Here is a 13070-nt window from a genome sequence, read left to right on the forward strand (position 1 = left end):
TAACATTCAGGTTAGTGAAGCCCCACAATGATCCAATATTACAACCCCCGCCTAAGATTGCATAGCTCCAAAACTCCCTGTGATACATAAAACTTTCTATTTTACCCTCTGACTTGCAAGAAAGGGTTTAATCTCTGAATATATACAGTAAATATCAGACCTGAGTGAATGGGGTTATGGCAGCAATAAAGGAAATCCATTTATTTTCTGCATGTTGATGAGCTCAGACTTCCCTCTGTCCTTCTCTGCAGAGGCTCCAGCTGCAGAAGAAGGTATTCCAGCTCGCTGATGGAAACTCGGGAAAACATTTCCTGACCACTGATCCGGTTGAGCATGAACATCTGTAGTCTTGAACGGTCTAATTCATAACAACTGCAGAGTGCTCTCTTGAACGCTGCCAAAATAAAGGCGATGTGAACAAGATGGGCAACTGTTGAAACTGTGAGGGAAGTCATTTCAGCGTTACGAATGTATGGCCCCGTGAACGGCCCTATCTGCTATTAAATTAGATATTCTGGTGCTTTAACATTCATGCTCACACAATAAACTCTATTAAAGATTAAAAAACTGAGAATTTAACACAAAGCTAAACTGTGCCAATGTGCTCCTTTCATTGTGACAGATGAGTCGAAGCCCAAACCCAAGTAAGATGTTTTTATTTTAAATCTACTGTCTTCTACATTTTGATCAGCTCACAGTGTGTGAAGCCAGCCCTCTAATGCAGAGATGCTAACTGTATTTCAGGGCCTTTGCTCCACCTATATCTGTGCCAAAGATCCCCGAGGGAGACAAAGTCGACTTTGATGTAAGTGATTGATGCCATTTTGAAGAAATATCATGCAGTCTTACTGAAGGTTGGACAAGAAGCCCAATACTGTATCTATATCAAATGTGCACATGAAGCCACCGGGGTTAGCTTGTCCTACCGAAGATCAAACTGCAACACCTTTATTTTTCTAATCTGCACCACAAACAAACTCAATAATAATCATGTTATTATTTCTGACAAGACCACAGGACCCATCAGTGTGTGAAAAGACATAGTTTGTATTCATAAACAGAAATCTAAAACTAATGATCTAGTTAAAGTCCAGAGCTGAACTGAAGCGAGCCGTGCAAGACTGAAAGCTCCGAAACGTCAATGAACTTCAGCAACATTATGACTAATGGGCCCCTGTGAAGTCATACAGGAGATGACTCCTTTAAGTAGGGTTGCCACCTTTCAGAAATAGAAATAAAGGACGCCCCGATTTCAGCAGCGCAGGAGCCAAAAAAAAGCCCCAAAACTTCTAAACTGAATAAAAATGTGTTTATTTTATATGAAAAAACAAAATGCTTTGATTTAAAGTTTAAAGTGCTTTAATAGCATTGGACTTGCATGACTGTACAGACAGACAACCATACTAGTAACTGAAATAGCCTCCTATGCTCTGTATGTCCACATCAGCCCAGATGTATAATATAGCCTACAGGTGAAGAATATGGTGTAAAAGTTAATTTATTTCAATAATTCAACTAGAATATGGTGTAAAAGTTAATTTATTTCAATAATTCAACTAGAATATGGTGTAAAAGTTAACTTATTTCAATAATTCAACTAGAATATGGTGTAAAAGTTAATTTATTTCAATAATTCAACTAGAATATGGTGTAAAAGTTAATTTATTTCAATAATTCAACTAGAATATGGTGTAAAAGTTAACTTATTTCAATAATTCAACTAGAATATGGTGTAAAAGTTAACTTATTTCAATAATTCAACTAGAATATGGTGTAAAAGTTAATTTATTTCAATAATTCAACTAGAATATGGTGTAAAAGTTAATTTATTTCAATAATTCAACTAGAATATGGTGTAAAAGTTAATTTATTTCAATAATTCAACAAGAATATGGTGTAAAAGTTAATGAAAATACGGTACAAATCGTGTCCCGTATTAGTTCAATACGGGACGCAACATTTTTTTCTCAAATAAAGGACAATTCCGTATTTTACGGGACGGGTGGCAACCCTACCTTTAAGATACTTCTGCTACATGTGCATCTATAAACTGCGGCATCATGGGGGTACTTAGTATTACCCACATTCCCTTTTTCTGTTTTTCAGATTCCCTCTTATTAATTGAGTGATGTTTTAAAAGACTGTTCATAATGTGTGCTTAGATGTTGTATAGCACAAAGATAGTTTCCAACAGCTTAGCCTGCCTCAGTTCAGGTCTCAGTGAAAGCATTTGTCACGGTTGGTTGTGAGTGGGGGTTCTCTTTAGCGTGCTATAATAAATGTGTGCATATGCGATGATTCACAGGATATCCACAGGAAGCGTCTGGACAAAGATCTGTCTGAGCTGCAATCTCTGATTGAGGCCCACTTCATTCAGAGGAAGAAAGACGAGGAGGAGCTCATCGCTCTCGTTAACAGGATTGTAAGTCTTCCAAGACAGCATGCCAGATCGCCAGAGTGATGCACCACCCAGCAAACAATCACACCGTGTGCGTGTGTGTGTGTGTGTGTGTGTGTGTGATCATTAGGAGAAGCGTCGTGCTGAGAGGGCTGAGCAAGTGAGGATCCGCACCGAGCAGGAGAAGGAGAGGCAGAATCGCCTCCTTGTGAGTTCCTTTGAATTGCAGTAAAAATAAAAAAATAAATTATATATTGTGTTTGATGAAGGAAAAATTCTCAACAACAAAAGCAAAAGCCCCATCCTTTTCTTTTCAGTCTGTTTTGCTGATTTTTTTGATGTTGTGACACCAAAGGCGAACCAGTCCTTTAGATATGAGTGTGTCCAACGCAGCTTTGATCTTGAATCAGATTAACGTCGGACTGAACTTGCCTTCACATCCAGAGGTTTCTTTACGTCTCCTGTCACAAACAGCTCAGAATAATAGGACTATTACGTAAGATATGGTCCAATTCCTCTTTATATAATAACCTTCATATTTTTACAACTATGGGTCAATTAGTAATGCACAAATGAAATGATGCGAGTAAGGCAGGTGCAGTTTCTCCCACTTTCCAAGTTGGATTTCCAACCTGACGAAGTGTTCCAGTTGAAACTTCCAACATGGAACTCAGAAATTCCAACTTCCCAGTTCAAACAGTTGTAAATGTGTCCTGGGAGAGGATGTTGGAAGAGGAAGTTTCTAATAAAAGTCCAATAATCTCCTACAGCAGACACAATAAATGATTCATTTTGATGACAACACTTGGTTCAGCAGATAGAAAGATGATGGACTGGTCACGTGTCATTGTTTTTACATTTGCATGACAGGAAGAAAAGGAGAGGAAAGAGATGGAGGAGGCACGGAAGAAGGCGGATGACGACGTCAAGAAGAAGAAGGCTCTCACAAACATGACTCAGCAGTACGGTGGCGTCCAGCAGAGGGTCAGTCGTCACTCCCAGTTTCTCCATTTGTCAAAGTAGATGTGGTTTTCTTTACTTTTTTTTTATCTCCTCCGTGAACTTTGTCATGCAGCAAGATGGAAAGAAGGGTGCGAAGAAGCAGACAGAAAGAGAAAAGAAGAGGAAGATCCTGGCAGACAGGAGGAAAGCTCTCACCATCGACCATCTCAGTGAGGACAAGCTTAAGTAAGGATATTATTAATCCCAGCTCTGCAGGGGCGTTCATGTCCCACCTCCGGCCTGGTGCAGGGGGTTTTGGGGAGATAAACACCCACCTAGATACCCATTACCCCCAGTTTGCCAGTAATGTCATGGTTGTTTTAGTTTTCAGAGTCTGAACTCCTGGTTTGTGTTTATCAAAAGGGAGAAGGCTAATGAGCTGTGGCAGTGGCTGATGGGACTGGAGGCCGAGAAGTTTGACTACACCGAGATGCTGAAGAGGCAGAAGTATGATGTAAGTTGAGCAGTTGTTTTTTCAATCCTGCAGGCTTCATATTCAAAAACATTATCAGTATCAGTACAAGGGGACAAGGCAAAATTGGACCTGGGTGATGAGGTGTAAAAAAAACCTTGCAGAGCATAGAATGCCAAAAAAATAAGGCTTTTTATTTTATGTAATAAAAAAAAAAAAAATAAATTAAAAAAAAAAAAACACATACAGGCGGAGGGCAAAATCAGTATTCTTAAAAAAAAAAAAAAAAAAAAAAAAAAGCACAATGGGGCATAGCCTCTCAACAAGCTTCCTCCATTCAGCAGACCCCTCTTCTGCTATGCAGCTGCTGTTTATAAACCCAGGCAGGGTGGAGAGGTTGATTGGACACAGGTGTGCCACAATCAGCAGACCCAGGCACACCTGTGTGCTGCTCCCCCGCAGACCACGCCCAATCCTCCACTCTGCCACACACATTAAAAAAAAGTCCGGTGATGGTGAGAAGGGGAGGGGTTGCTCACTTTCTCACAGGGATCTATTATGAAAAACAAGTTTTCTCTTGCTTTAACATATATAAAGTGGTCTCCCCTCAACCTGCCTCAGAGAAGGAGGAAAGCAACCAAATTCTGCAGTGTCTGTACAGCCGCCCGGATGAGACATCCAGTGTGATGTGGATCTACGAGCCGTTCAGATTCTGCTCCCGTCGTTACGTAACGAGGGGCGTGATTTACATAGGTTGGCCTCCGATGCGTGAAACTACGCCCACAACTAACTCCGCCGGCCGGAGCTTCCGCCATTTTTTCGTAGCGGTGTATCGTGTCATTCAGGCAGCCAATCAGCACAGAGCCTCATTATCATAGCCCCGCCCACTCAGAATCCCTCATAGATAATGAGGTTAGAGAATGGGAAGATACAGACATGGCTCAGAGGCTGAATTTCTAATTTATTTAGCAAAAACAATCAAAAGCTTGTTTTTAAGACATTCAAGGCCTGTTTAAAATAGGTATTAGATGCCATAATAGGTCCCCTTTAAAAAGCAAATGTTCTTTTAGAGGCTATTTTGCTTCTAAAACAGGTTTATTTCACAGTCTTTAAAACTTTTGCTGAACAAAACAATTGTCTGATGGATAGATACACTAATTAACTTTACTGATGTACATTCATTATTGAATACTGGGATGAAATATCTTTTAAAGAGTAGTGCGAGCTTCTCAGCTGGTCTGCAGCTTTTCTGACAACCGTCGGAGGTTCAAAGAGCCGAATCTCGATGGGTTCCTAAAACAACACGCAGACAGGTGTGCCGATCAAGTCTCTGCAGAGGTGTGTGGTTGAGGTTACAGGAGTTCAAAAGAAAATTGGAGAGACAATAACTATATGCCTATACATCAAGTGGGGATTTGATCTGTCATTTAAAGTAAATGGAAGTAAAAAGAACCAAAGAATGGTTTGACATTTTAGAAAAAGACTGGCTTTGTGACTCAGGGATGGGCGTTACTGCTCCGAGGTCTGCTCCGTAAATGTGAGGCTTCAGTCACAAAGCGGTTATCTGACAAATCTCAGGCGGAGGGACAATTGCTACAAAAACTTAGACTGCAAACCCTTGTGAAGACATAAAATCTAATATTTTTCCTGATAAAAAGTGAATTTTGGGGTGGTCAGAGAGTTGTCTCCTCACTGCTGCAGAACGGATGCTGAATTTGTCTTTAAAAACACTTTTTTCTTTTATCTAGCAATACAAAAGTTGCACATGAAATCCCAGCTTTTTGAGGTCCAGTTGGCATCAGTATGAGATTTTTATTTCTATTTTTAGTAGTTTAAACACGTACCAGGATGAGTTGGACCGTTATCAGTTTTGGGGAAGGGGAGGATGCTTCCGAAGTTGCTGCAGATGAGGGTGAGGGAGGGTGACATTTCCGTGAAGACAGTATTTTCAGAAGAGTCTGAGGACTTGAAACAGGTTGTGGGGGTTCACAGCGAGGAAGGATTATGTGAGATAAAAAAGGAGCAGGCTGGGGAGAGAGGGCCGGGTTTAGCTTTGTTTCATCAGATGGGGAGGATGGAGAGGGTGGCTGAAGAGAACGAGGACGGTGATCTGGGACTCACGGGGAGAGGGGAAAAGTCACGAATCCCATGATGGGAATGATGAGAAATCTTCCTCGAGACTTGGAGGGTTTCAAGGGTTCTGCTGCATCGCCTCTCTGCATTATGGGAAGTTAAAAACTGCTTGTTTCTCAGTCTGCGTCGTTCAGGTACTACTGAGCAAGAGCCACACATGGCTGCTTGAATATGAGACTACATCCATATTGGTACATATTCCCTCATAAAGGTTTCCAAAATAAAACTAGTCTGCATTCACAACAGTATTTCCACTAAGAGAAGATCCGCACATTTAATTACTGCAATCACGTGGACATCCCTCCATGCACGAGTGCTTTGAAAAAAACAGGAAATGGCATTTATTGCAGATTGCTTTTATAATGACGATGATCATCTGCAGTATTATAAAACAGACTCTGGCTGCATAAAAGCTGATACCACGTTGCTGTTTACACCGTCGTTAAAGCGGAGCGTTTGTGTTTTGGTCATGGTCACATGCTCCAGGTTTCAGGGGAGGACACGTTTTACCCAGAAGAGCCAATCGTGAAGCGAATCGAAGCAACTACATCATTGTTTCCAAATGTTTACCTTTTTGTCCATCCACACTGGATCCCATCAGCTGTGTTAACAAACAAACGAGGCCTGCAGCGGATCAAAACCCTGCGTTTTTTTTAGATTTTGCATGAGTGACATGCCGAGTGCAGCTGTTTTTCATGTGTTACTGTCAACCACTCATCTATAGCGCCAAACCGGGAGTTTGATTTCTGATTATATAAAAATATGAGTCGTTTATAATCTTTTTGTTTCCCCAAAGCTAGACCTTGGCAGTGTTTGATCTTCTCTCTTGATGAACGATCTGCTTCAATGCTCCACCGTGGGAAGAGGAGGTTTAGAGCAAAACAGGCATTAAAACAGCATTTTCTATAATACGCTGTGTAATAAATATATATATATATATATATATATATATATATATATATATATATATATATATATATATATATATATATATATATATATATATATATATATATAAATGAATAAATAAAAACACAGATGCCTCACTACAACCTAGATTTTTCACATGTCCCTCTAAGTTTGGGTTTGTCTGCATAGATTTGGACGCTGTTTTTCCCCTCCCTTCCAATTAAATCTGTCCCACAGCATCCCGGAATTCACCATAATGAATAAATCAACAGCCATGATGTATAGTTTCCCCTCTGCTCCATCCAAGAAAAGAAAACACAAGCAGGGTTAAGTCACTTTGCTTAAGCTGCTCGGCTGCTTAGTTAGGTACTGCAACAAGTTTTAAATACTCTCTGTAGCAATAAATAGAAAACAATATCAAGATTGATGACATCAGATGAAAAAAATCCATCTCAAATATTTTTGTGGAGCTTCAAACAGTCTTTCTTTGCAGCCCTTTCAGAGCCATCATTAGTGTAATACTTGTCCATCATTTGACTTAAATAAAAAGAGCATGTTTTATTATGCTTTAAACAAAATGTGGAGAGCTGTCTGACTCCATCCAAGTTTTCTCCAAGTTGAAACTTAAAGGAGCTTGAGGCCGGATTGTGGCAAGATTTATGAAAAAAATCCGTATACATTTTAAGTTTTCTAGTAATAATGTCAGATGAAGCGTTCCAAACCCAAAAGAATGAGCCCTCTAGTGTATCTCTCCGTTGCCTTGAACAGGCTGTGTGCTGCAAAATGTGCTGCAATTCGGTCCCAAATTTCCCGCGCTGGGCTGCGGATGTGACGTCACATGACGCTGCATGTGCGTTCTCCCCGTTCTCCCGTGCCGGCTTCACTGTTGGCTGCAGTACCCCCGACAGCCGCCGTGGTGAAGGGTGGCGCTAGAGAGTCTCATTTCTTAAAAGGAGCCTCAAGCTCCTTTAAAAGGTGGATTATGGACTGTCTTCTTCTTCTTCAAAGCTCATCCCTGGACCACTGCTTGTCTCTGTCTGTTAAAGGCACATAAATCACCCCATCACCTCTTTATTCTGGTGTTCAGCTACAGCTAAACCACAATCATAATTTACACAAAGCATGTCGAGCTGGCAGGAAGAATCTTCACTTAAGCTCAAAATCTCCTGGATCCAGCGGATGGGCTGGAGGTTGGAGGTGCTTCGTGTCTGAGACTCCCCCGGTGGGACCCGAGGTTTCACCCAGGAGGACGGTAGACCGTGACATTTGTTGCCGATCAAGATACAGTATCAATCAATGTGGGTTTGGGATGTCATCTGCTGCTCCACCGCAGCCCGGTCGATGACATGTGAGCTACATTTACAGCGTTTGCAGCTTGTTTTCATCACCGTGGGACAAAACCAGGATATTCGTTTTATTTCTTACTCTAAATCTACACCAACAAAACTGACTGCGATTTCTTTACGATAATAAGTAACGTTAAATGATGAAAATATCACGTTTCCTCATGTTCTAATCTTTTTCAGCAGATATCTGTGTCCTGAAAACACGGTGTGATATCTTCACATTTTCTCACGGCTCAGCTGAGATGTTTTGACAGCTTGTGATGACATGTGGTGATAAAGATTTCAGCTTTCCTCTCTGATCCAGCGTGTTGATGTCTATCAGGGAAACATAATGCATCATACCTGGCAGAGTCCTGCTCCAGGACCACCAGCTCCGCTCTCTACACTATCTCCTGTTTTCCTTGAACTTAGCCAGTCCTCCATGTGTGTCTTCTCCACAGATCAATCTCCTCCAGAATCGTGTTCAAGCCACCCAGACGTAAGTAGCAGTCGCTCTCAGACGCCCATCTGAGTATTTTGCATGGAATCTCAGGACTGAAAGTGACTCTTTTTCATATAATAGTCACACTTAGTCACTGTCGTGGGAAGGGTTAATGTTTGTTGGGAGGGAAGAGATCCCTCTTCATTGTTTGTTCATGTTTTCTTTCATATACAAGCAAGTCCAGAAATTGCTTACCCTACCTTTAAATCTAAAGCCCTGACATAACACGACTCTGTAACTTAGTTTAAGAAAACCTGAGTTATCTAACCTGAATTTCTCAGTTAGTAAGATCATTTCAGACTTGAACCAATGGCATACAGTAACACCCAAAGACTGTAAAAAAAAAACAGTGGGCAAAGCATTAGGTCACGGGACTCATTGGTTTCTGAAGATGGTTTTGATGTCTGTTTTTCTTCGTACGGGACACAGACATGTTGCCCAGGAAGCTGACTGAAACACGCCCGCCGCATGTCAATCAAAGTTAGCTCGGGCTACCAGCCCCTTCAGCTGATCCCTGCTGAAATATCTGCAGAGCTGCCATCAGATGTTTACAACAGAATATACCGTTTAACGTGTGGACTGTTGCGTTTAGCCGACACGGGGTCAATACAAACGGCTGGTTGCTTCACGTGTAAAACAGCATGCCGATTATGGATGAGGAAGCGATAACGGCCAGCCGTTGGCTGAGCTGACTGTCAATCAATTATATGAGAAATAATTGTAATGCTTTATATCAAATTTGACTCCTTCAGAGTTGTCATGGATGTGAAATCAAACGATTGAGACCAAAAGGTTTTTTGAACCAGGCTGTAAATATGTTTATTTCTTTTAACATGGGAGTCAATGGAGACTGACTGGCTTTTGGAGGCAGCCTCTAGTGGCCAGTCGAGGAACTGCAACAGAACTTAGTTCTGCACGTGACTCGATCCAGGAGTAAAATGGCTGGCGCTTGGTGACGCCCCAGGATTACCCACAAAGCAGCCTGAAGTGCAGCTCTCCATAAATGTTGCTGTGCATCAGGAGACTGCGACAAACATGAGTCATTGTGATCTTTTTTCTTCTCCTTTGTCATTTTCAGTAGAAAACTAGATTTCTGCAATCAGTTAAAGATACTGACGCTTGCCATACATCACTTCCAACTCACATAAGTCACGCTTTATTTGCAACTTCACCGTGTCGGAGTTACAGAAAAGAAGTTAACAAGAGGAAGCTCAGCAGTGCAGAACAGAACCCACACCGCCACCTAGTGTCTGGTGTCGTAATTACAGACAACAGCAGACAGAGAAGAAGAAAGGAAAGGTTTAAACACCATCTACGGTGTCACTCTGATATGTAGACTATGCTGTTATTCCTATGTAAGATCAATAAATATGCTTTTAGATAGTCTACAACAAAGTGATAGGGCTGTTTTGTGTCGGAGTTTTTGAATCGACACGTCAGATTATGCAAAAGCATTCAATGAAAAGACAAATCCTAATTTATACCTTTCAAGACCATAAACTCTTTTTCTATTTCTACCTGTTTGAACCAACCATGAAAAAGACCAATTACGTTTGTTAGATTTTTTCCCCCGCCCTTTATTTCTTTTTTCTTTCACGTGTAAAAAAGCCTGTCTTTTATATTCTCTACCTCTGCTTTTATCTGATACATCATTATATCATCCATCCTTCTTTAAATGCCCCACTTCTACGGTTTGAAAACACAGCTGACATCGTATTTAAGCCCTGATGTCAGTAAAATATAAGAAACCTCATGGTGGTTTGGAGGGGAATCCCCAAAACCCAAATTGGATCCCCACATCAGTCATGTGTCCCGCTGAGATGTTTTTAAGATGAACAAATAAAACCCCAGGAGCTTCAAAAGAATAAAAAAGGGCAGTAAATACGCACAGCTGTTCTCATAAAACGCTATTCAAGTGTTTAGTAAGACAAAGAAAGTGAGACGCGTGCGTGGAACCAGCTGGTAAGTATTTGTCAAATAACTTGTAAGATGTTTAAGAGTTAATATCGAGTGGTATGGAGAGGGGCTCGAACAGAGAAAAGACAACAAAGGCCGAGCATCAAAGGTAGAGGCCTCTGTTGAGAGGACAATATCATCATCCGCCAGTGGTGTCCGGTGTGAAATCGTCTGCTGTGTCCTTTTCTAATCGCATGATGCTTTGGTGTTTGCCCTTTTCTTTCATCTTCCCCATCCCTTTCTTCTCTCCCTCTCATTTTCATATGGCAGCAACCACACAGCACTGATGAAATGTAACATCTGCGCTGAAGCCGGTCCACGAGCAGCAAGGGAACACTCTGACACAACCACCCGTTCTAGTTTGAATGAGGAGGCCTGTCCAATTACACATTTCCTAAACTTTGATGCTCTGGACGACTTTGGCTTCTTTTGTGAAATGAAAACTGTCATTTGTAAAAAATCATTCCCCCCAAAAAACTCATATGCTGTATGAATTTTTAATAAAACTGAAAGTAAATGATTTTCAAACCACTTAGAGCCAATAATTACAAAGACAACATATCGAATCTTAGTTCTGACTAATCCTATCGTCTTTGGGTTGCACAGTTGTGCCTTTCTAAAGTCTGTTTTAACCAATGTGTCAGAAAAAACTCCCTCTCTTCCTTTTTCCAACCTCTTAAATCTTTTGCATGCTCTGTTTTTCCTTTTAAATGACAGCGACTGCAGTAATCTTTGCTTCTTTTCCAGCAGTGACTGCTGACAGTAGAGTATTTCCAGCTCCACCTTAAAGCCACCCTATGTAGTAATACCACTTCTGACCACATGGAGGCAACATATCACAAGAATATTCATGTGTCCACCCCTGGCTCATGCCACGGTCGTTGCAGTTCCCCGAGTGGCCACTACAGGCTGGCTGCAAAAGCGAGTCAATCTCCACTGACACGTTAAAGTGTCCAACATCAGAGATAGACAGAGTTACATTCTGGTTCAAAACACCATTTTGGTTTCAATAGTTTGATTTCACACCCATGACAACTGTTTTGCACCACGCCAGGAGAGTTTATATAAATATTTTTAATATAATTTACAGTCGGCTCAGCCAAAGGCTAGCCTTTTATCATTTCCTCATCCGTAATCATCATGCTACCGCATTTGTGGAAAGCAACCACTTGCTCGTATTGACCCAGTGGACACAACCACCCATTCTAGTTTAAACATGACTGTCATCTTTTGATTTCACCATCGAGTCGAAATGTTAAATGGTACATTTAGCTGTAAACGTCTGCAGGCAGCTCTGCAGATATTTTGGCGGGGATCCGCTAAAGGAGCTGGTAGTCAAAGCTAACTTTGATTGACATATAGAAGCGGTTCCCATCAGCTTCTCGGGCAACATGGCTGCAGCCCCGTGCGCAGAAAAACGGGCTTCAAACTGCTCTTCAGAAACCAATAGGTCACGGGAGCGTGCAGCACGATGAAGTGCATTTCCAGTGGTCCTGCCTGGTATCACCGGATCGCTCCCGCTCATTATCACAGCATGTGGTGTTGCTACATTGAGACGCTTTCAGCTTTCTGAACCACTGGTTTTGCCCCGAAGTGGAAAACATTATTGTCCTTTTTGTAAAAATGGAAATGCAAAAAAAAAAAGTGACCACAATGACTTGTGTAGAGATCTTTATCCCACTGTTGCCAAGTAACCAAATCAACTGAGAGATGTTCCAAGTGTTTGTTTATTTGTAAGCATACAACTTTAGCAGCATTTTGTGGACTCTGTCCTAATGAACATAAGTTTTTCAGTAATTAATGAAAGTTCTCCGTCTCAATGGTTGACATATTTTTCAGATACATAACATTTTTCGATATGGTCAAATACATTTTAAAAGCACTGCTTTCCGTTTGATTTACACCTCACTTACATAAAACGAGTCTAAAAACTAATTTACTTTTCTAAAAACTCATGATTGTGACATTTTCTTTCAATCTTTTCATGCTTTTTTTTCCTCTTTTTAAGTCCAGTAATTTTATTTCAGTAATAACTGCCCGTCAGTCTTAACTGATGCCCCTGAGCAGCAGATTAGTAAATAGTAGTTTAATTTGTAGTTATTCATTTCATTCCCTCATATTTGATTCTGTATATTATGATCCTCCATAACTCATTGCCCCTGGTATTCAAAAATTCATTAACTGCATGCTGTGCGTGATAAAGATGAGTTCATGCAACGTTTCCGTTACTTTGCAGCGCCAAAGGAAGAGGCAAAGGCAAGGGCCGGCTGAGATAGACGGGAGCCGCCGCAGACGTCCTCGGAGGAACCCGAGCCGCGGCGCTGGATTGGATTCACCGCTCTACACTTTAATAAAGACATCGCCGAGCGCCTTTGTTAGCGGTGCAACACGTGGTTGTAAGCGTAAAATAAACAAGTTTGAGCTTCTGTGGCG

The 13070-nt window shown here is 41.2% G+C and overlaps 1 protein-coding gene across 1 annotated transcript; it reads left to right on the forward strand.

Annotated features, from left to right (window-relative positions):
* The first annotated feature begins 211 nt into the window (after positions 1 to 211).
* On the forward strand, positions 212 to 13063 carry tnnt2e (troponin T2e, cardiac). The gene is made up of 10 exons (XM_061714603.1): positions 212 to 272; positions 623 to 644; positions 745 to 805; positions 2306 to 2422; positions 2529 to 2606; positions 3269 to 3382; positions 3474 to 3586; positions 3764 to 3854; positions 8641 to 8678; positions 12874 to 13063. Exons 1-10 carry the CDS (start codon positions 212 to 214, stop codon positions 12911 to 12913), a joined length of 735 nt encoding a protein of 244 aa, XP_061570587.1. The 3' UTR covers positions 12914 to 13063.
* Positions 13064 to 13070: the final 7 nt, after the last annotated feature.

The sequence above is a fragment of the Cololabis saira genome, chromosome 23 (assembly GCF_033807715.1).
Source record: "Cololabis saira isolate AMF1-May2022 chromosome 23, fColSai1.1, whole genome shotgun sequence".
Taxonomy (NCBI): Eukaryota; Metazoa; Chordata; class Actinopteri; order Beloniformes; family Belonidae; genus Cololabis; species Cololabis saira.